At 40.3% G+C, this 24,864-nt stretch overlaps 1 protein-coding gene across 1 annotated transcript in view; it reads left to right on the top strand.

The window, feature by feature from the left end:
• The window catches only part of raver2 (ribonucleoprotein, PTB-binding 2), a gene marked incomplete at both ends in the record, with an annotated part of 61,775 nt that overhangs the window by 29,930 nt on the left and 6,981 nt on the right, over positions 1-24,864 (top strand). The window contains 9 exons of the mRNA XM_079158071.1: positions 3,636-3,943; positions 4,898-5,062; positions 13,683-13,874; positions 15,495-15,509; positions 18,269-18,389; positions 21,425-21,507; positions 21,607-21,705; positions 22,323-22,434; positions 24,328-24,662. Coding sequence (XP_079014197.1) covers positions 3,636-3,943; positions 4,898-5,062; positions 13,683-13,874; positions 15,495-15,509; positions 18,269-18,389; positions 21,425-21,507; positions 21,607-21,705; positions 22,323-22,434; positions 24,328-24,662 — 1,430 coding nt within the window. The remainder of the gene's footprint in view (positions 1-3,635; positions 3,944-4,897; positions 5,063-13,682; positions 13,875-15,494; positions 15,510-18,268; positions 18,390-21,424; positions 21,508-21,606; positions 21,706-22,322; positions 22,435-24,327; positions 24,663-24,864) is intronic.

Genomic DNA, 24,864 nt, shown 5'->3' with positions numbered 1-24,864 from the left:
AAATGCCAAAAATTCTCTGTTTTTAGCCCCACAAATGTGAGAATTTCCTGCTTTCTGTGTTTTATTTCCATTATGAACTGAATGTCTTTGCAATGGAAAGACGTGATCTGGGGGAATTGTGAAGATTTCCCCTTTTTGCTCACATTTTATATACATTACAATGAATTGATTAACATAAAAACATACATTTAGTGATAATGTAAATTTTCGGTTGCAACCCTAAGTGCATTTTTTATAGATCTTTAAATCTATAGAAATAGTTTACATATTTGTCTCGTGGTTTTTTTCAATATGCCATTGAAATGTGAACTTTTTGTGCTTGTTTGGGTTGATGTTAAACATATATATGGAACAGTAGCCAAAGAGTATAAATAATCACCTCATACCTCAATATTTTCGGTCTTGTCGTTTTTCGGGTCTTTTCCATTTTTGACCACAGAACATGTACACTTTAACACAGCAGGCACGAACGCCCACACACACATTAATGCAGATTGAAGCGTGTAGGCTGTTAATGACTTGTTGTTTGGAGCTAAGTCTGGAATAGCATACCTTGATTTAGTTTTTACACTGTTTGACGCTTAAAATGGTGCTAGAGACTTGATTGGGCTAGAGTGTCCTTTAGAGGTCAATCCAAAGACAAAACATTCCAGTTACATGTTCAGTCCCGATTGATATTAAGATATCAATCAATCAAAGAAAATTATCAAAAATAATCATTGTTTTGCAATATTTGTTCACATTTAATAGAGTATGTCCCTGTATATTAATATTATTATCATTCAGGTTTATAATAAAAGCTTTTGTCTCTTGGATATTTGCTTCAGTCTCTATCATTTGAATACAGACGTAGCATTTGAGGATGAAGCCTGTTAGGTTTGGGTTACTCAAATTCAATTACTCATCACCAGTTATGGAAGACAAGAGCTACAAGTGGTTCTCAACTAATCACTCTACAAGTTGTCAGACTTTCACTTTCAACATGTAGCGCCATTAACAGGAACACAGAAAGGGGAGGCATCAAAAACCATGAAAATTAAAACATTTCGGGATTTCTTTATATACGGCACTTTTTAATTGAAAAAGATGACTGCAAAATGTTGCATACATGGAATCTATAGTGATGTATCAATCACATGACCGGTCAATGTGTTCAATATAAGGAAACTGGAATCTTACCCCAGATGAAGGTAAGATAGCCGAAAATGTTTGCTGAATAAAGCATGGTGTACTGGAGAAGCGTTGTGCAACATGTTTAATTTTCATGGACATGCATTGAAGCTCACATTGGTCTGCATTTGACTTTGTGTGCAATGAAATGAAAGGAACATCACAAATAAGTATTAATCAGTGTCGTAGTGTCTAATTTATGTAAAAGTACTCAAAAATGCCTCTGCCTTTCACATTACTGATTTTGGTGAATATGTTTTGAGACACAGATCACTTTATATCACTATGCCGTACATTAATGTCGGTGTAATTGGACACAGACGTACTTTATCTTGGCCAGTCCTCCTGTCAACAGAGCAGGCAGTGGATTCAGGGAGGAAGTAATGACGGCAGTTCCAAACTCTGACCAATAAAACACATCTCAAACAACACCAAGAATCCCTGTATTAGATGTGTCTGAATTCCACAACAGTAGTCAATGTATGCATGTTGGGAGCTGGTATGAACGGTGATGAAACCCTAATGTAAGATGTGCAGGACTTCAGGATCAGAATAACCACATGTGAGTTTGGAGCTTTGATAAAAGACGTTTGGTTGGGGACAGTGATGACGCTCACAATGAAAGGACTGCACCTGTCTGCATTTTCACCAGCACAACAGCCCCACGAGTTACGCCTTGTGCTGTTCTACTGTACTATGAATATTTTAACTTCATCACCATGGTTACACTGGACCCCAGAAGTTTGTTTCTCGGGATCAAAAAGCATTTTTATTTATATGCGTGTTTTGTTTTGGCCGTGCTCATGCCCTCTGTGTTCTCTGACTTGGCATTGGTGAGATGTTTACAATTCAAATGAATTCTGGTAAATAGTCGAACAGTCCCGTCTGAGAGCTGCTTAATGCAATTCCACTTTTACACCGCCGGCCTCTTGAGCAGGTCCAGTGGGGCCGCAGGAACACTGAGCTTTGCTGAGTGATGGAAAGTCTCGTTCGCCTTTTTGTATTCCCGTTTTCCTCGGTGTGATGCAAATCGATGATTCTTTGGTCAGAAGTCACAGCTGCTTTCACAGGGCAAAGTGGTTACTGCTGAGAAGTTATTTGACTTAATTGATAGTTGGTTTCCAGTCTCAGCATTGTGCACATTTTGTATCTGGTCATTCATCTGGGCACAGATCCCAGTTTCTCATCTTTTTGAGTGTGTATGTATTTTTTTTACGTCCTCTGAGCCTGTTTTTATTTACACGTTTAGTGTTTTTCTTATTTTCAATATGCAAGATGTGCAACACAAAACTCTCTTAACAGACCTTTTGTCTCTGTCAGTCACTCTCACACACACACACACTAGGTTTTTAGCTACACACTGCACATCAATTTATTACCAGCTCATTTCACAGCCCATGAATCCGTCCGTGGCTGTTTTTCATGCAAAGCTGTTTAAGGCTTCATAGGTTCTTTACATTCACTGTGCTCCTCCCTTTCAGCCTAATTACACAGTTGTTTATGTGTGTGTGTGTAGTTTTATAAATGGGCCTTTACACTCTTATTTTTTTATTCATTGAGCTGGGTATTGTTGTTCAAAGGAAAGGAAGCCTATTGGGAATTCTAAGCAAGGCTTCACTGACTAGATAGTAACTTATGAATACATATCCGAGGCTTCTCAATACTCTCACAGGTCCTAGTGTAGACTTTTCTCCTGTTGTTGGCAAAAAACTGACCTCTATAGAGAGTTGATGACCTTTTTTTGATTTACGGGACTAAAATGAATATTCTTTCAAACACAGCCGACGTGTTTCAGGAAAGGAAGAGAGAAAACAAACATGAGACTTGGTGATTGGGAGAGAGAATATAGTATAGAGACTATCCTCTGCCAGTGATAATAAGAAATATTATCACTGGCATAAAAAAGAGGCTAATATTTGTCTTTAGGTATTGCAGTTTATTTGCCTGTAGTGTTTAAACGTAGTGTTCATCAGTATTATTGTTTCTCTAACACATGTATCAGTTTTCAAATTGGATAAGGTGTTTATATGTGTGTGTCACAGTGGATTCCCCCTACGTAGTGGCTCCCTATTGGCTTTCTAGCTAATGTGTTGTCTTTCTCTCTGTGTATCTGTCTGTCTGTCTTTATTACTGTCTGTCTGTGAATGTGGTTGTTTGTGCCCAAACTTGTATCCCCTATTTCTTTTGTCACACACATTCGGCCTGTCATTTATTTTTTTATTTTTTTCATGTGAGTTGGTTTTTGCATGTTCTTTTTGTTGACTGTGTGTCTCCACCCTGCATCTCCACAAACTGCTTTCTGCCTGTTTTTCAATGTCTGGCTTTGAATGTATGTTTGTGTTTGTCTCTGTCCGCTCGCCTCTCACGCGTCCACTTATGTCTGTGCGTCTCTTTCTTTGTGTCTGTTCTCGTCTTCGTCGTGTCTTTTCCTCTCGTCGCTGTCTCCATAATGTCCCCTCCTCCAGCTTTTGTGACTTTGCTGAACGGGGACCAGGCTCAGGATGCCATCCGCTCCCTCCATCACAGCACTGTCCGGGGACGCTTGATCAACGTCACGCTGCAGCCCACCGACTCCCTGCTCTGCCTCACCAACCTGCCCCACACCTTCACTGCCCAGCAGCTTGAGGAGCTGGTACGCGCCTACGGGAATATTGAGCGCTCCTTCCTGGTGTACAGCGAGCTGACGGGCCACTCCAAAGGATATGGGTTTGTTGAATACATGAAGAAGGATTCGGCTTCACGGGCCCGTTCTGAGCTACTGGGCCGGCCCCTGGTATGTTGGAGCAGTTGTTAAAATGATCCTGTCATGTTTGATTATTTCAAAACATTGTTACATTTCTATCTGTGAGACTGAAAGATGTTTGGAGGAAAGGGTCTGTCAAAGGGCTCCTGTGTCCTGAGTACAAAAGATGCATTTTAGTTTGCCGGGCCAAACCAGGACTAAACCTTCATTTAATTTACTTGAATTGGCTCGATTTGACTACAGTATAATTAATGTGATTTCACTTGATTTGATCAAATTATTACCCCACATTTGTTTTCAGGTAACTTATTGAAACAATGGATTTGATAATACTTAATTCGATTACTGGCCAACACAAAGTGGGTTACACATTTATACAGATTTAATTTAGCCCCCAACTAAACTGCAACCAGCTGGCCGTATTTGATTTAAACAAAGTGAGTGAAAGAGGAGTGATACATTTTAGTCATTGGTCACATCCTCACATTGAGTTGTTTACTTCCCGAAAACTTGGCTGAAACTTGTAAACATCATTTGTGTTTTTTGTAGAAACTGCCCACACAGAAAACAGACAATCAGTACAAATATGGGTTCTGCCAGATGAGTTGATTTCAATTTATCTCCTGAGTAAAAAATACCAAACTGCAGTTTGAACACAACATTGATCAGAGGGAGGAAACGCTGAACAAAAAACAACATCTCATCGAATTCTAGTGCAGTTTACTTTAAATTATACAAGAGATCGTCTAAACCTCGCACGTCTGATTGGCTCAATCAGTGAAACAAAACTGATGGAAGTGTGCAGCTTAAGGGCTGATGAGCTTTCAAAATCAACACTTTTGAGCCAAGAGGATGAATATATAATAGCAAGTAAAGTTATATTTACTAACATTTTCTCACAATAAATGCAGAATGTAATGGGTGCTTATGCAGTGTAGGAGTGGAAAGCGAGTTCAAGGTCTTTAAAAAATCTGATTTGTGCAGGACGATCGCTCATTGATGGTGCAGTGGATGGACGTCAACCAGCTGAGCCAAGAGGAGAACCTGCACTCCAAGTGTCTGTGTATAAGCCGGCTGCCGCTGGACCTCTGTGACTCTGAAGAACTGACCCAGCTCTTCTCGGAAACCTACAAACCTGTCTTCTGCCAGGTGTGTATTCAAGCATGCGTGTGTGTGTCTGTGAGATAGGGTGTGATAGACAATTGTTCTTTCTTACCATAAAAACATCCCAACAAAAATGTGTATCAAAGAGGTTACGGCTCATCGAACATGTCTGTGCTGTGAACCCAAAATGTAAGATAAATGTTGTGTTTTTCATTTTCTTCGTGCCTTATAGTGTAGCAGAAGCTCTAAAAGAAAACGATATTCATTGATAATGTCTCACAAACTCCACCAAAGTCTTAGTTACGTCACTTTGAAACGCTTCCCTTCTTCCACACGCGTTAATCAGTCGAACACCACCAGGTGAGATGTGCCGTATTCAAATTCAGGTTCAGGGTCCCTATTGGCCAATCTCGCAGTATCACCAAGCAACTATTTCCATGGCGAGGTGTGACACCAGCCCCACCCTTCAACTCCCTCCCTTCCTCCCACTCTGCTGTGTTTCAGTTCAGCTGAGTTATATACCACCCGGCCCCGTTACATCCACAGCACTCCCACCTTCCTATTTAGACATCACTCAATAGGTATCTGTCATCTGCTGCATTACCAGTTTTAGCTCCACCCCTTTGCCCCACTCCCACATAGAAATCAATACACCCACATCATCCCGGTCCCATGATGCTTTGTGGGTGTTTAGCTCATGTTGCTTCACTGTTGCAGAGCCAGCAGGCTTTGACCTATAGTTCAGCGTTTTCTTTATGTACAGTATGCGCTTGCAAATGTGTGTGTGTGTGTGTGTGTGTGTGTGTGTGTGTGTGTGTGTGTGTGTTACTGGACTTCAGCGTGTATGCACTAGAAATACTTAAAGCCCAAAGCTTCTGAAAACCTGTACTCCAATGAACAGGATGCTAAAACAACATATACAGGGATATGAAAACATACAAGCTAGCTTTGGAACAAGTAGCCACAGTATTTATTTTACGAACACGCCTGTGTGGGAGACTACTGCAAAGCCGTTTTAATCATAACTGCTGTTTTGTATTCATTTTGACGCACTCTAGGTCCACGTTTGTCAGCTGGTTTGGATTGATGCTACTGAGGATACTCTTGATTTCAATGCAGGAAAACACAAATATTGTCTAAAAAGCATCACTCCTATTGCACCAGCTCTGTTTTAAGGGGCATACCCAGCTATTGTTGGTTCAATCTGTCAGCGTTCCCATTTTCCACCATAAAGATTGTTTTATTGATATATTTGTGCATCCCAGAGAGCTAGGTGTTTAAGGTGCTGACAATATAATCGCAACACCCCCAGTTGAATGACATGCAAACCTATGAATGATATGACATTTGCTACTGTGTTTGCTGCATATACATTTTTCTTCTATTACCTTTATATCTTACTGACGTCAGCTGCAGTTTGTCTTGCAGAAAACCTCTTCCTCCTCTGTGCACATAGACCTCAGCCGTCTTGCTACTTTTGCTCTGTGCAGAGTGCATTTAACCTGTGGCCTTGGCCCTGAGCCCTATAATTCTGCTACCCACGTAAGGACCCTCCAAGCAGCACTTTAGTTTCAGTCATCCAGGAGAGATGGAGGGAGGAAATGGGAAATAATGTCAACCATATTAGAGGGACAACAGGATGGAGACAGTAAGGAGGGATGGGAAGGAGAGAGAGGACAGTGCTGAGAATGTCAGACCCATTAGAGAGAAGATGGAGCGAGGGAGGAGAGGCCAGGCAGTGTCAGGACTAATAGGGGGGATGGAGAGAGGTGGAGAGCTGAAGTGAAATGGTGAAGAGAGGTAGACTGTCAGTACCGGTGAAAAGATTGTTTGCATATTTTTACATGTAATAATGATGGCTGACTAGGAGACGAGAAATTTGCTCAGCAATATACTAATATCTGTAAAAGGATGCAGATGGCTTGACAGAGTTTGATGGATGTTAAAGGTGTGGAGTATGGATGGAGACAGGTTCATGGAAACAATACCAGCCACTATTTACAGACTGAACGGAGACAATTACTCTTGTCCGGCTATATAAGGTTGTCCATGTCATGTGTTAGTACAATGACACTCACACAGTCGACCACACCCCTCGTGTATTGGTTTTCTTGTTTTCCTATATGTTCTTTAGCAACAACTGGAACCATTTGCCACAGTTAGTGCAGCAGATTACATATTGCACATATGCACAAAACATGAATAATTATTCGATTTGATATTGCGATGCAGCCATTACAGACAAAAAGGGTTTTGTTTTTAAGATGATGCAAGAAATAAAATAAACAAGTAGCAGTAACAGCCAGCAGGGCAGTAATGTCCAGTTACTGGCAACAGGTTTTAACTGACAAGCACAGTCAAAAAGCATCACAGCAGCTGAGCTACATGGATAAATAAAAACATAGTGAAACAAAATGAGGTGTATAAGAAAAAATTATTATTATTATGAAAAAACAGATAATAAAAAGATTTGGATTTATATAAAGATCGATTTAAAAACGGATAAATTACCCCACTTTTTGACAATGCGGTTGCATTTTCATTCAGAAGCAACAGAAAATGCTAGTTATGAATATAAAAACAAACTTGTTCCTCACAATCATTGGCACTCATTGTCGCACAGATAATTAAAGTCTTTCCAAGTACAATCTTAAGCTGCCTGACACAATTATTGCCCCCCCCCTTTGGGGAAACCTGCAGTGTTTTCTTCCAAGTTTACTTCAAAGAAAGAATAACTCAAAGATAGGTGTCATGTTTAATTACATATTTTGCTGCACACAAAGATAATGAAAACCCTCCACAAACACTTATTTGTTGGTGAATTTCAACTTTGATTTAGTGGAATTGTTTCATGTGGCATCACCCAATCTCAAGAGTAATGGTTTCTTTATCCGGAGACTTCCACTTCTAAATTATCTTTTTAAATAATAGTCACACGTTCAGTCTTTCATATACACATACAGACGTCTCTCCAGGTCTCTTCATAAAGATCCGTACAGTTAAACTGGTCTCTTACTGTGTTTACATGGACATGAATAACCCATTTCTGAGGATTATCCCTGGTAGGATCATATCATATGATTACATGAGCACAGAGAAGTATACGTGATAAATACTATTACCTGGTTCCTGGTTACGGATTACTGTGATTTACAAAAACAAACCAGAGATGAGAGCGAGAGGAAATATTAAACACTACACTGTATATTTACTAGCACTTGACAACTTCATCACTAATCTCTTTTGCGGTCCGATCGCCCCAAAGAGCTTACGATAACATCTCATCTTCATCATAACCTCTTTGGATCGCCAGCAGCTGTTTGCTCTGAGCACATTTACCATATCTGTCTCTCAACCACACACACACACTACGAACTGAGCTATTCCTGAAAGCAGAACAGCTCCGCTACTCTCATAACACTGTCCTCCACAGCGGCGTGAGTCCGTCACTGTCACTACAAAGGACAGGGGACCAGTGGATGAGGATACGCATCCTCTTTCATTACCGAAAGACAACATTGTATTTCTTTGTTGCTCCAGAAGTGAGACGCTTTCGCTCCTGACATTTTTTGTATTTCTGTTATGTCACTTGGCTGAAGCTCTAAGAGACGCTTAAGAGGATGGTGTGTACATGTAACAGCATCCCGGTTTCTATCGGAGTCCTCCAGCTGCATATCCGGGTTTCACGTAAACAGAATAAGGGCTTATACCACTTTCTGAATACGGGAGATGGCGTTTACATGTGCAAACACATAAACGGGATACTCCAAAACCCCGATCATAAACGGGTTATTTGTGTCCACGTAAACACACTCACTGTGTTGGGTCACGTACCTTGCTTCACAGAAGGCTGCGACAGGGCTGTCGTGACCTCATCACTCAGTTCAGACAGCTGATGTGGACGTTTCAGACACACACACAGAACCCTGCCGGTGCCTCAGTCAGCATCTCTTAGCTGTGGACCACGACTTGAGGTCAAGAGCTGTCACACACACTGATAACTGGCTGAGCATCTTTGGTTTCTTTTCTGCACTCTTACACACACACACACACACACTTTACTGTACAAAATGCATTGGGGGGGATAAATGTTTTATTTATATTTATTTTATATGTCTGCTACTAAACCAAATATACTTGCTGATGTTAGACTAAGGGAGTTCTTAAAGTCAGATAGGATCCATTTATTTAATATGGTGTCTTCCGATGCAAAATACATAAAGTTGACCCAGACAAATGAAGTTACTGTCTTAGGTAAGATGCACTCTGGGCTACATCTAAATGTAAGACCTGCCAACGTAACATCTCTGTCCATTTGAATACAGCTCATGATTTTAGAGGTTTAGTCATATTTTAGGTTTTGGTCTGTTGCTGGTCGAAAAAAAACAATCAGCATGTCTTGTGATTTGATCCCCAGGTTGTTGTTGTTTTTTAACCCCCCAAAAACTCTGCATATAGGCTTTTATATCTCTATGAAGTCATGTTCTATGGCAGGCTGAAAAAAATGAACAAGCAGAACATGAGGTTGTCAACTGCTGTTAATTATGCAATAATTCAAGGTACGTCAACTTGACTCATTTGGCAGAAGTGTTTGATTACATTGTCAAAATCAGGGATGGCAAATCAGGATAGTCGAGGATAATTTACAGGATGAAGCACCAAATTAATGCAGTTAATTACACTTTAATTTTTCTAAATCATACCTTGAGGACAAGGCAGAGCATCTGTCAGACATTATAATGAGATGTCCACGATACAAAAGAGGTTTCAATTGAAAAAAATGTCATTGTAACATGTGATCAAAAGAAAATCTCTCAGCTCTTCAGTATCACAGACATCTTTGATTTTTAGTTTTTTTTGTCATGACTGAGAACGGGAACACCACTGCTCGTTGCAGCTGCCTGATGTGGATAATGTCAAAGCTACTTTATGGCTACAATACATTTAACATGTTCCCTTTGTGCAGCAACTACTGTTTTCTGTCTGAATAAGTGAAACAGCAAAACTTCATTCGTTTTAGTTTTTCTAACATATACATGAACCAAATGACAGCTGGCATATACAAGGCTCACATACAGTCCACACACGCCTACTTTAAATTTACATAATTGTTTGTGCAGATCTAAATAATGATTGAATATTTTATATAGGGTGAGTGCAATCTGCGAATTTGAGTAGAGAGAGACTCGCTCGGTCTTCACATTATTACTCGCGCATGCACACAACACACATAGTTGATGGTGTGCTGAATGCCATTCGCACACGATCCAATTAGAATCCAATTTGATATATAATGTATGTTTTGCAGGTTACTCACTCCCACTTCGGTCTTATTTGTTGTGAAAAATAATGATTAGCATGTTTTTCTTTGTTTCCCCTCCTGTCTTTTCTGGCTCATATCCTCTCACTCTCTTCACTTGTCAGTTCCTTCATCAATCACTGATGTTTTTCTCCTTCACTCCTCTTCCCTTCTCTCGTTCTCTCAACGTCTTCTCCAAACTCCCACTCTCTCTCCTTCTTCCATTCATCCATCCATCCATCCATCTCTCGAGTGGTAGAGTGGTTCAAGTCATTTCCATACCGTTTGCTTAATGTATGCTGATGATAATAGCCTATCGACTTACTCCTCCACACATACATCCATTTTTGTCCCTCGTTCCCTCCCTCCATCCATCCTCTGTTCAGACCGGAGGGAACAGCAGACGAATGAGAGGAGGGGTGAAGGGAGGGAGTGGAGGGCCACTTGATTGAGCGCTGATGGAAGCAGGCATCCGCACTCAGGCTGAGAAAGTACAAATACATTTGTCTCCCACTGATTCGTAATCGGTCAATTTTTTACAGTGACTATACCGCGTAGAAGTGTGATTATGTGATGGTTTTATTATGTTTAATTGCAATCACAAATCCTCTGCAACTTAGTACTTGAGTGTGCTGTCTTGTAAATGCTGTAAATATGACTGATTAATTGTTATTATCGCAAAGATGTAGAAAATCCAGTGGTACTTGGTCCTCTATGATAATAAGCAGAATATATTTGGATTTTAGGCTGTTGATTGAACATAACATGCAGTTTGCAGATTATCTTGGCCCTTTGGGAAGTTGTTGTTTTTTTCTAAATATTTTGTAGACCAAACAATTAATCAACAATATAATCATTAGATTAATCTGTAATGAAAATAGTAATTAGTTGCATTCCTGGTATACTTATGAAGCATCCTCTTTACATGGAGTGGGGAAAGGGGCTTCCAAACGTAACATAATATAAAGACAATAAGATGGTCCTTGATTGCAAAAAATGATAATACAAGTCATTATACTTGTGATCATACTAAGCGCGGCATTTTGCAGTTGAAAAATAAACTTGTCAGTGCTTCTTGGGAAACAAACAGTCACTTTCTAAATTACGTCAAACAAATCGTTGACGTTTCTTGTTCTCACCACCGTGATCACAAATGCTGATGTATCTAATAATCTATCATCAGCTGAGATATGCACCTGGCAAAATGACCCGTCTAGCTCTACTCTGAATGCTCAGTATCTCTTACAGAATATACATTTACTTCTTTTAATTGTATTGAAACCATGACATTTCAATAAATACATTTGAATATGTCAGGTACCCTTGATCTGAGCACCATATTCTTAAACGGTCCCAAAAATTGCACATATCCTGTGAAAGGTAAGCTAAATCAAGCACTCGTGTATTTTTGTCGGCCACTACCAACAGTAGGTCAAGTGGTGCATTTTTTAACCATAAGCAATTAGCTTTTAGCCATTGTCATTATCCAATATCATCCATTAGCTTTCAGCTATTAGCCTGCCTGCATTATTTAGCTGCTCCTCACACACTGGAAATGACTGAACTTCCTTGACAGAAAAGTCTTATCATCTTCGGAATTGTTACTGGTCAGCATTACTGTCTGGCCAAGGAGAGTTTTATTGACCAGTTACCTTGAAGGAAATGTGATGACATTGTTCCAGTAGCTTTCCATGATGTTAACTGGATATGGACATCAAATTGTGAGCAGAATTTCTTTATTTGGATTAGAAAAGTCCACATTTTGGTTGCTTTTACACACAATATGAAACCTTTGGTGTGTGTGTGTGAACAGTTGCACCCTGGAGCACTGCAGAAAGAGCAGGAGATGATGTATCTCTTACATCATGTCCTTTTTTTTAATCTATCCTTTTTGACAAAAGGAGCTGAGACGAGCTCTTTTACCTCCACCATGACACAGTTATCTGGCAGTTACTTTCTGACACACACATACACACCTCACGCTCACTCATCACTCTATCTCACACTCATTCGCACACACAATTAAAAGTGGAAGTTTGCACATTTGTAGTCCGATCTGTATGCTCTTGGTGTTGTGTTTGCGTGCATTTGTTAGCCCAACGATGCTGAATTAGCAGCAGTGAGCTAGCAACTTTGGACCTGTAGCTGGTTTGGCAGTCTCACATTACATCACCATGGTAACTTTGGCTTCATAAATAGTCTCTGGCGTAGAGTGTGTTTTTGCCATTTAATCCAAACATATAAAATACCCGAGTACCAGTTAACTTTCCAGATAAATGGTATGGAATATTATTATTCCTATGGGGCCATGAACTCGATGCAGAAATGGAAGAAAAGGCTGTTAGCAAGGACCTCATTTGCTTCCTCTGATGATTTTTAAAAGATTGAATAGATTAAAGTAATGTTTCCAGGCATTTCACTCTCTTGAAAATATTAAGCAGCATGCGGCTTATATTAAATGATAAGAATTCTAAGTGTCTTCTTGCATATTGAGGAGAAAACCCTGTCTTATACACAGTCACTCCATTCAAACAGCTCTTGGCTCCGTGTTTTATTCCTGCAGATAACAGGTGAGGTCCTAAAGGTGAAATAGGCCGTGTATATTAGGTTTTAGTCTCAGAAGTAAGGTCTTTTGTCAAGATTCAACAATCTTACATGAAAAAAATCAATCTTAGATGAGATGGAGGTATCTATTTCCTTCGAATAGTGGCTTCAGTGGTCCATGTAGTGTTTTGTGTTTGGCACTGCTGGCAGCAACAGATTCATCGACATTGCTGTATCCATCCGCAGCGATTGCAGGTTTTAATTTGCTCTCAAGTGAGGCAGTTCATATTTTCCATCTATCTGTAACTACGTATGCTGTTGTGGGTTGCAGGGGGCAGTTTATCACTTGACTGACACACAAACACACATTCACTATCAATTGTCTTCAGATCACTTAACCGACATGTTCCCTGGATTATGCCAGAAAACATGAATACTCCATACAGAGCTGGTTGACAGATTCAAACCCACAACCTTTTTGCTGTGAGGAGATTGTGATAGTAACAGCAGTAGTTGTTTTACAAAATGATGAAGAGGGGAAACATCTTAGTCAAACTAACAAAACGCAGTTCCCACAGAGGTAAATACAATAAAATTGGAGGTTGAATTAAAGTTTTCAGGGAACAAAGCTGCTTCAGAAGTATTAATAATCTTATTGGTTAGATAAAATGGTCAAGTTTTTCTTGCCCCGAAGCACAAAATGACCACAATACATTGTGTAATGTGAGGGTCAATACCAATTACTATGTGCTGAGATTTCTGACTTTGGAAACTCGCTTCCCAGCCCTAATTTAATTTAATGCTATTATGTTTTTGTTCCAGCTTGCTCAGGATGAGGGCAGCCCAGTCCGAGGTTTCGGTGTGGTGGAGTATGAGTGCGCGGAGCAGGCGGAGGCTGTGCTGATAGAGATGGACCGAACACTGGTGGGAGGACAGGAGGTCCGTCTGTCTCTCTGTACCCCCGGCACCTCAGGGAGAAGCACCCTGGCTGCACTCATCGCCGCCCAGGGTATGGTGAGTATGAAGCACGCAGCATATATTCAAGAAAACATTGATTTTCTTTGTAGAAACATGTCCTCAATTCTTAAAGTCCATAAACTGTCTCACCAAAACATCGGACTACCCAGGGTTACATGTAAACAACCAAACAAGCAGACATGCTATTTGTGAAGCCAGTGCCACCTGGTTATTGCACATCCTGCATTCAAATATCCATATACCCTCTGGCTGAAATAGTCCCTGTAGCTGTGGTATCCCTCCCACACTGTGCTGTGGTAGCAGAGAGACACTGACATGATAATTATAATTCTATAGACTGATTGGGCTCCTCCACTGTCTCCTACTGCCTAAAATAAGCCAAATTCACAGCACGGTATATGACACTATGCAAACTCACACAGATATTCAAATAGATGCAGTGGCCTCACATACACAATATGTAAATACAAGCGATAAGTGGTGGAAAACAAACAGTACAGTACAGTCAATCTGTTTATATGCAATGATGAACTCACAGGTGGGAAAAGTGGGCAAGTAAAACTCCGGGCTGAATTTCAATGCTTTTGCAATCAAAATCAATCGCATGAGTAATGACACGTTTGTGTGTTTGTGTTTAAGTAAAGGAGTGAGACTGACAGAAGTACTGGCCTAAAATATTAGATACATGTTTGTTTTTGTCGAAATTAAATTTGAAACGTGTGGTTGGCTGATGTTCAACGACCAAAACTAAATGTCTTGATTCATTCACACACCTCTCTCTTTCTGCCTCTCTGTGACTCAGAGTCTCTGTAGAGGAGAGTAGTGGTCATTGAGAGAGAAACTGGTAGTTGACTAAATGTTCAGTATTTTCACCAGCTGATCAGACTGTTGATGATGGTTGTTAGTACACCAATCCACTGGTAAATGCTAGTTCTCTTGGTAAATGCTTTTTTTTTAAACAGTAAACTGTAGTTTTTCATGCTATTTACATAAACTATAAAAAAAAATTTATAAATTTTTTTAATGTTGTGGTTATTTCATGATGTGTATCTAATATTTTACAGAAGTATTTCTTGTTCAAACAGGGTCTTGTAATCAATGTGTTGACTGTGAGCCATTACAATACATACAGTACATTATAAGGTAGATTTAATAGGTTTTCTTATTTGCTTTAATATGGCTTTACATGGAGTCCAGTAACGTTTAATAACCCAAAGTTAATAATGACACTCATTCACATTGTCAGTGGTAATTTGTTTTTGTTTTGCACATTTAACAGCCTATAGGCACAAATTCACACTATATTGCTCCTGTCACATGGAAAGCTTCAATTATATTTTCACATGAACTGCAGGTTTATGGTTCATTATGAGTTTCCCATAGGCCACGGAAAACCATTACAGCCTGCTGCTTTACTCTCATCAGATGATTCATATTTTAGATTGCTGTAATTGAGCTTAGAGATGACAACAACTTGAAGCCAGAGTTTGTAGCTTTCAAACGCCCAAACTGAAACACTGTTAAGCCCATTTTGACACACATGCCCAGTAAGGGTGCTATAATTTACTCATTCATGAATTTCAAACTGCTATACTACCACTCTAGAGTTGATTCTGACTTCTGAATTCTCTGTGATTCTATTCCCGGCTGTTGCAGAACAAGAATTATCAGGTGCAGTAAAAGAGGTCGTGGCCTTGAGACGAATGGGTTGAAAATTACAGGTTGAAAAGCAGAGCAGTAACCGCCACGGAGTCTGAATTGCAACGAAGAGGATGAAAAGACATTGAAAGAAAATGTGTCTCTGAATAAATTGGCTGAGGAAGATGAGGCAGACGTGAGGAGGAAGGAGTACATAAACTCAGTGAAAGAAAAGGCGGGGTGGGGATTGGTTGAGCAAGAGACAAAAATGGGATGGAGGAGGAAAGAGGGGACCGAAAACATTTACATTACTACCCCGAGGCTCTTTTTGAGATTATTGCAGTGAATGTGAGCAGCTGGTAAAAGAAAAAAAATCAGACCTTCAGAAAGAGATCAAGACCTACTACTCCTGGCTACTGTTCTCCTCTGAGGCGATCCGCTCATTTCTCCAGTCAGTTAATATGAATGTGAATGCCGAGGACCAGATGGCCTCCTCCTCCCTCCTCCTTTCTTCTTCCTCCATCCCTCTCCTTACGCGACACTTCTTGCCTTTCCTACTTCACGGCTCCCTTACTTCCCTGGCGTGTGTTCGTGTGTGGGTGTGTGGCTGGATTTTGTGCCAGTAGCCAAACAGACTGATGCATGCTGACATTTTCTCCAGCAGAAAGAAAATAAATGACATCGCCCTCCGCCTCCGCCTCCGCCTCCTCCTCCTCCTCCTCCTCCTCCTCCTCCGCCTCCTCCTCCCCTCTCTTTCCTTGAAAGACGCTGTCAGCTACGACTGGCCTTGCTTAACGGCAGCACACACTCATGCACGCACACACACATACCAATTTCCCCTGCTATAACACACAAATACACATACTGTATTTGTGCAACAGACTCTCTTCCTCACTTGCTGACAGACTGGAGTCAAACCCTCTCCATCCTTGTCAGTAATACTCTCTCTTCAGGATGTGACAGGGAGGAAACAAGGTTGAGTTGAGCTGAAGTCATGCTGTAGCTCAGGGGCAGACGAGGAGGAACTATCACCATCCTGCTAATGTTGTTTTAAATAGCCGTGTCTTTGGGCCAGACCGCGAGTACTGCCGCCACACTGTCAGTTTCTGAGGAGGATCTACAAGGGCCGCTCCATTCGATTTGACGCAGTCTAATTCAATAGGATTTAATTTGAGTCTGTTGAATTAAATTCCGCAGCGTTAATGAGTGATTAAATTATTTGGGGATGTGCCCTACAGTATGTCTTTCTATTAAATGCAAGTCAGCAGAGATTTGTTAAGTTCACGGAAACTCTGCTCATGTCAAATAAAAAGTAAGCTTTGCTATTAGCAAGGGAGATGCATGTGTGTAGTAGGAACAGAGTTTAATACCACATGCAGCTCCAACAGCTTTTTCCTCCTTAGGATGTAGCTAGATTATTTAAACATTTCAACATCCTGATGGATGAACAGTAAAGACGCAAACTGTCCACCAGCTCCGATTCCATCAGGGGACTGTTGTAGGCCGTCACACCATTCTCTCCAGCCATTTTCCTCATTGTTGAACTCTTTGCTCTCACCTGTCTAATGAAGGGGAAATGCCAAAATATTCTTTGTTTAGAAAAGTTAATTAAAAACTGTAACTACATGCAAGACTACACCATTCTTGTACATGACACATTTGTACTTTGTAAGTCAGTCACAAGATCAACATGCTGCACCTTGATCACAGAGATCAATTTCAAATGACATATATGACTTATATATGTATTCCAACCTATATGAGCTACACTATCTGTGTAGGTGTGGAAACTGGTCCAATGCTGAATTGGAGACCTGCTCTTCCCGCCCGTAGAGTCTGTATCGTCTTTTAAATGTGGAATCTGTAAAATGTCTGTGTTCATCTCATATTATTTGGTTTTCACACATAGATCCTTGTTGTGTAGCTTTCTAAATATATCTGCCACATGATCAAGGCAAAGTATTTTAAGGTCCTTAAACTCAATTTCTTATATGATCTTATCGTGAAAATGGCATCCTTCATTGCTACAATTTTATGCCAAAGTTCAAACTGTTTTGATATTTCAGTATTTTTCACTTGTACTGAGTTTTTAAGTGCTACCCGACTCAAAATAATAATAATTATAATCAAAAAAAAGAATCAAAACTTAACAATGTCTTTTTTTTAATCTTAATGATGCTTTGATTATTGAGAATTTGGTAACAATCATTTTATCGTTTTTAGGGGCTTTTAAATCTTTGTCTTGTGATTGGTTTGCACAATGCCATCTAAAATGTCATACTGTAAGATTATCTTGCTTGTGACTTTCCTCAATGTGTCTTGTTTTATTCACACCTCAGCCAGATTGCAGCAGACTTTTACAGAAAAGTTGTTGTTTTTTGGTGTCTGAAAGGTGGCCTTTTGTTTCTTCCTTTCAAGTTTGTATTTAAGCTTTTTCCTCCCAATTATTTTTCCTGCCTTGTTTTTCATAACTCTTTTCCCCATCGCTTTCCCCTGCTGCTTCTTTTGTTTCTCAAACTGCTTTTTAGTTTTTTCTTTTGTCTCACAGATTTGTCTCCCACATTCCCCTCTATTGACATAGCAGACATATCCCGCTGATGTAAACTAGTGTAAGGATTAGTACAGCCATCAGGGACTCCTAATGACAAGATCAAAACACAAACTCTACACCCCCCCCCACACACACACACACACACACACACACACACACACACACACACACACACACACACACACAGTCTCATTTTTCCTTCTCTAACTTCTGTATGTGTTTCTATTTTTTTATTCTCCAGATTCTGAGTAATAGGAAAGGTCTGCTACCAGAACCCAACTTAGCACAGCTGTTGACCAGTATGACCAACCCTGCTGCCCTGCAGATCCTTATGAGGCCGTACCACACTGGGAAAAGAGGAGGTATGACGGTGAATTACAGTGGTGAGAGCTGCTGCATGGCGCATGGATCATCATGGATTTTCACTCGGTTTGAAGTCTTACAACTAATACCCCAGAAGTACCCTTCTCATTTCTAATACTTTCGATTCAAACCAATACACAAACAGTCAAAACGTATATATGGACCAGGGATGTATTTTTGACAAACCTTGGGGCAGCTCTTCTTCTACTTCGTTATTCTCTCTTGTTCTACTGAGGGCAGACTAGACTCTACAGTGACTCAGTATCGCCTCTCGAAGTATAAGTGGTATTACAAGACTCGACGGGCCGGGGATAGCTGGTTAGCATGCTCATTAAACTAAACTTCTCTGTAATACAATACATAGATGTCTTTGACATAACATCAAAACTCTTAATGTATCACATTCTGTTGATGATGTTAATTCTTAGAATTCTAATAAATTAAAAAACATCAAGCCTAATCTTACACATTGCACTTTTAACAGTTTGAATTTGTAATATACCCAATCATTTCTTCAGGATTTCTTTTAGCCCGCTGAATTATGCATAGTGACAATTCATCAGCATATGTCATGTATTGTACAATACCTTGGGCTATTAGTGTGCAGCGACCATGTGCTAGCTTGCCCTGACATACTTTATCTAGAGCTGAATGGATGGGAGTGCACTAGAGGAGAGTTGATAGAGATCAACTGACACAACAGAAGTCAGTGTCACACATACCTTCAAAGATATAGGTTTGGTCTGAAAAACAAATAAGCACCTGTACAATAAAATAACTGCAGTGTGGGAAACCATACAGTGGCTCTGATGTAACATCTGCAGAGGAAGTCTGTGAATTTTGCTTGAAAGCGCTGGGAGACGGTTAGTAAGTGGGCCTTGATTCAAGATTTCTTTGTCAAACGCAAAACATGATTCACTTTTTAGATGTTTAAATTGAAGACCATTATACTGTACTTTTTAAATGTCAAATGTCTCTATTGTGTTTTCTTTTTATCATAAATTGTGTTTGCAGCTGGTGCAGGTCCCTTAGTAACATGAAACTAAAACGTTCACCTTCAAAATAGTATATTATATCAAAATGACATGTACTGCACATTTTGAGAGATTTTAAAACAAATCAGCGTCCTGAACTCAATCCTTTGATTAGGCTTTCGGCTCCAGAGGGGTCTTGGGTAATCATCAGAGAACCGCTGTAAGAGCCTGTCCCTCTGTTAGGCACTCCTAAACGCTGTAATCACCTCGTCGACGGCTTCATTATTTGATGAATGTCTAATCGGGTATTAAAATGAAATCATGTGACATTAGTTGAACAAATGAGAACAGGAAGGGGAGAAGATGGGGGAGGTGGGGGGAAAGCTCTCTTAAAAAGAGCACACGCAATTAAAGTCTAAAATTAGGACCTTGATTAAATGTTAAACTTGCTCCACCTAGTCTGGAGGAAGCTACCATTAGCATTGACTTTTACATTAATTACGAGGAGGCCTTCAGAGGAGAAACAGACACTCGCATAAAAAAACCAAAGGATTGTGTGTGTACTCTGTTTGTGCATATGGTGTAGGGTGGCATTCGCCTGAAGGTGAGCGAAGCCTTGCTGATATGAATCCCGAACAGAGAAAACATGTTGAACCCTCCTAAATTATAGAAATCTGTTCACACTTCCTTTTTACACTGTAGCTTAAACCAGCAAGCCAAACTAGTTATAATAAATGAATGTTAGTCAATGGAAACTTACTTGTTGTTGATATGGGAATTCGGTAAGCAAGAGTATTGATTTAGCTGTGTCCACTGGAAAATACAGTGTAACTGCTCATTTTCAACATTCAAATGATTCCACATTACAAAGAAAAACACCAGGTGTTGAAACAGTTGTACCGACCCAATAGCTGGCTGTACATCTTCTTCCTCTAGACTTGATCCGCATTAACAGCAGAAGGAAACGTTTGTTTATTCATTACTTGATTGTTTTTTGGAAGGAAAGGCAATTATTGGTGCACAGACATGCACAGTTTTAACCATTTAATTACATTCCTCAGTAGCCAGGTTGTATTTATCACAGCTATGCATCGAGCTAAAGACGCTTCTAATAAAGGTTTAACGCAGCAGTTGGCTTTTGAGGTTTTTACTTGAAGCAGAAGTAAAACTGAGAAAGCAAATTCAATGATGGTCATTACAAATCAGAGGATGATGAGGTTCCATAAACAAGAGTAGGACCAACAACTGAACACAAACGGTTGCAAGAAAACTTTATTCACGAAAGTGCAGGCGTACTATAACATTAGATACTTTAACTCTCATGCCTGAATAAGCACAGTACCATCGGTTAATGATCAACATTAAATCCCAGTAGGAAGTGCAGCAGAGTAATTAATGTGGTAAACATACACAGAGTATACAATACTAAACACCTAATAGTCAATCCAACAGTAAATTACAACCGTAAATAGTCCTCCAACATCAGTCATTTGGGGATTAGTTCTCACAGATCTAACAAAATGGTGAATGTAACAATATCAGTTCAATTGCTAAATGTTGCTATAGCAACAGAACACTCTTAAATGTTAGCATTTTATAGATATAGACAGGTACTTCTTGAATTGTGAAAAACAACCACTGAGATGCTGAAGCTAGAGTCTGTTTCTGTTGTTTTTGAGGAAACTGTCAGTACACTTAATAAAGACAGACTGTTTGAAGTTTTATTGTTCTGCTGTTCTTCTCTGTATTGATTATTTTTGTTTGTTTGAGCTTCCTTTTCAATTGCGTCTTCAACTTCAAAATGAGGTTTAAACTTGTAAAAAGTTATGAGGGAGGGAGTTAGCTTTGTACTGACATAATATCCCCGATATTGCTTTACCTGTGCTTGTTATAAAACAGAAAGACGCATGATTGTTTGAAATGTGCTATAAAAAAAAACTGATGGATTGGTTGTCTGACTAGTAATTCAGCTAGTTGAGAAGATGATTGATTAATACATTAGTGGAAACTAAATCACAAAGACAAGCACTGATGTGTTTATTTGTTGTTTGTGTTTTTAGGGAAGTACGGGCGTCACGCCAGCCTGCCGTTCCTCAGACCTCCTCTCACCACAGCTCTGCTCACACTGGGAAAAGCACACCAGGTCCCAATTACACTGACGCCTTTATGGTATTATTTGTGTGTGTGTGTGTGTGTGTTGATGTGTTTGTTACAATAATGTCTTTTTATCTTTACCTTGCAGAATGCTATGCTGGGTAATGGACTAGTCCTCCAGAACCTCCTGCACATGCAGCTCGCACAGCAACAGCTTCTTCACATCAAAGACAAACGCATCAGCAGCGTAAGACACCTGTTTGTGTTTGTGTGTGAGTGTTTGATAATTTGCATAGGTTAGTGGTGAGGGTTAGACATAGCTGTGGGTATGTGCATATGTGCTCTTACATTCACATCTTCAGCACTTGATGCATGATGAAACTAAACGACCTCGAAAATCCTGCAAACTAATTGCTTCTTTTCAGTTTAAAAGCAAGACCTTGCGGTGTTGCAGTTCCCCTCTACGTTTTGATTAGCATATTTTAAAATGTCTCTTTTGTTTTCATTAATTGGTGATGTGAATGTTACAAGTAGCAGTGACTGACGTTTGGTACACTTGATGTTGTTTTAGAAACTGTCTGAAAATTCAGAATCCAGATGATGAGAATCCTGTTTTTGACCTCCATCACCTCTCACTTTTTATCCAGCATATTTTCTGGCTTTTTCTTAACGTTGCTCTCTAAATAATATATGCATTTGTAATAGTGTAGAGGAGTAAAAGGAGAAAAGATAATGATGATACATACTGTAAAGAGTTATCGTACAGTTATTTTCTTCTGTCATCTAATTTATACTGTAATGCTTCTTTCTCCTTCTCTCTTCACATAATCTCTAATATTACGTACCTCCTTCTCTCCTCCACAGGTCTCCAGTCTGCTCGGGGACCCGTCCAGGCTGCTGATGCAGAAAGCTTTGTCTCTGCGGCATCCGGGCCTCGTGCAGCTGGGGAAAGGCCTCCTGGGAGACTCGCCTACAGGTGAGCCGGGCCGAGCATCGTCAAATGACTTGGTGCCATTCATGCGAACTAATGAGACCATAGTGAGACCTGCAGTACACCTCTCACCAGTGTTACTGGTAATGCTGCGTTTATCACATTCATTTTCGTTTACTTCCCGTTCTTTAGTTAGATTAATTAGTTCTGCAATAACGGCACCTTTTTTTTTGTTTTTCTTTCCTGTAAAACAAAGCGGCACATACAGTACCGCCTCTTGTAGAGGGACAGGTGGCACATACTGTACAGTAATGTCAAATATAGGCTGGTACTGGCTCTGCAGCTTCACATTAATGCTCTTTTACTTTATTATCTCAGCTAGGAGGATCATGTGATTGGTTGCTTGTGTGCGTGCATGTGTGATTCAGTGTGCACCTCTCTGTTTGTCCACCGGCTAATCTCGCATCCCAGTGCAGCAAACTGCATAATATGTCGGGTGGCCAGTCATGGCTGCATGACTGCATGAGTTTACTCTTTCTAAAAACTCTTTGTAAAAGTGCATCAACTCAAAGCCCAAATGCTGTTAAAGCTGCACAGGTGTGTCATTTCATATTTTAACACATACCCAGATTTTGCTTAAAAAATTAGGAACATAAACACGAGCTGAGGCCACCTGTTTTAAGCAGTCAGTAGAGTACATATGCCTCAGCATCCCACAGAGGATTTGTGTTTTCTCAGGTATTTCTCACTGTCGTAACAAGGATTCTTCCTACTGAAGGAGCTGAGAGTATTTTGAACAATATAAGGACGTTGGAACATAAGAAACGCAGAAGAAGAGGGTGATATACTTCTAAAAGGAGATGACCCTCAATCATAGTTTGTTGATGTTGGGTGCCGGCGTTGCCCTTTTGCAGATTCCTGAATGGCTCACAGTTGTACATTACTGTACAACACATCCCCAGAAAAACTGCAGTGTATTTCAAATTCAAATCTCCATCTGAGAGGAGCTGTGTTGTTTTAAAATGGAAATTATATATCACAGACACGAGCAGTTGTGTGTATGTGTGCTGAAGTATTTGTGTGTCCCTCTTTGATTTTGTGTGTGTGTGTGTGTGTGTGTGTGTGTGTGTGTGTGTGTGTGTGTGTGTGTGTGTGTGTGTGTGTGTGTGTGTGTGTGTGTGTTTGTAATGTGAGGCTTTTAACGGCGCATGTGTCTGCTGGGATTGTTAGCTTCAGGCGCGTTAGAGTTGATTCTCTTATTGTTCTGTGGAGGCTATTTGTCACAGCAGTATTGGATTCATAATAAGTGCGATTGTGTGAACACTTTTTGTGCTTCTTTAAATGATGTGCTTTAATGTTTGTATGTGTATTTTGTGCTTGTGTGTGTGTGTATGTTTGTTTATTAAACCCTGGAGTGAGTGAAGTATTGAAAGTGTGGAGCAAAGTGCTGGGCTGTAAATAACCATGATAAGTGACGCTGTACGAGCAGGAAACCCATTCTCAAATATTGCAACTGGCTCTGCAGAGACAGTCGGGCTGAGCTCTCAGTTTCCAGCCAGTCTGAGTGATTTGTGTCTGTCCAGGCGAGACGCAGACGTTGATAGTTATCAGTAAAAAAAACATTTCACGTTTATCTGTTATCACTGCTCTCCTTGCTTTCGCTTCCCTTCATTTAATTTCCTTCACTTTACGTTGTTCCTCTGTGCTGCTTTTTTGTCTTTCACATATTTTGCTTTCCTTATCTTTACTTTGTTTACTTCCACTTTTTGCTTTCCTCTTCATTTATTTTCTTCTCCTTTCTTTTCTATTGTTTTTCATCTTTTCCTTCTCTTTTCCTTTGTCTTCCATGCCTCTGTGTATGTTATGTCCGTCCTATGTCTTCCTCTTTCCTTTCGTTCTCTGTCTGCTCATTTCGTTCTCTTTCCTCTCCTCTTACAGAGTTGGGACAGGAGTCTGTGCCATTGTCCACCCACAATGCCACAGTAGTGGTATCGGCAGCAGGTGTGATGCCATACCTCCAGGGTCGAGGTGGAGCGGGAGAACAAAACAGCACCCATTCTTTCTCCACAAACCCTTCTGCTTCCTCCTCCGCCTCCTTTGACAGGCAGCCAGCTCCTCCTGGGACCATGATGAGCTCCCATCCACAGGGACAGAGCTACTCCTTGGGTATAAGTAACTCAGGCCTCGGGCCGCCTCCACCTAAACCCCCTGGAGGAGTTTATACGTCAGTAGGCCAGCACACCAGCCTCGATGGCTGCCCCCTGGCTAGCATGGTGAGCACAAATCCACACACACACATGCATGCTCACACACACGCATACACAGCAAATTCACACCACTGAGTAATGTAGCCCTACTGCTCCTGCTTTTCTGCATCTCACCTTATTCTTTATCAGTTCTGAATGTCTCCATGAGTCGTTATCTGCTGTAGCGGTCTGATGTGTGCTGAAAAATATCCGGAGTTTATACACAGCC

Source organism: Pholis gunnellus (genome assembly GCF_910591455.1).
Source record: "Pholis gunnellus genome assembly, chromosome: 4".
Lineage (NCBI taxonomy): Eukaryota > Metazoa > Chordata > Actinopteri > Perciformes > Pholidae > Pholis > Pholis gunnellus.
This window is presented reverse-complemented; position numbering and strand designations above follow the sequence as displayed.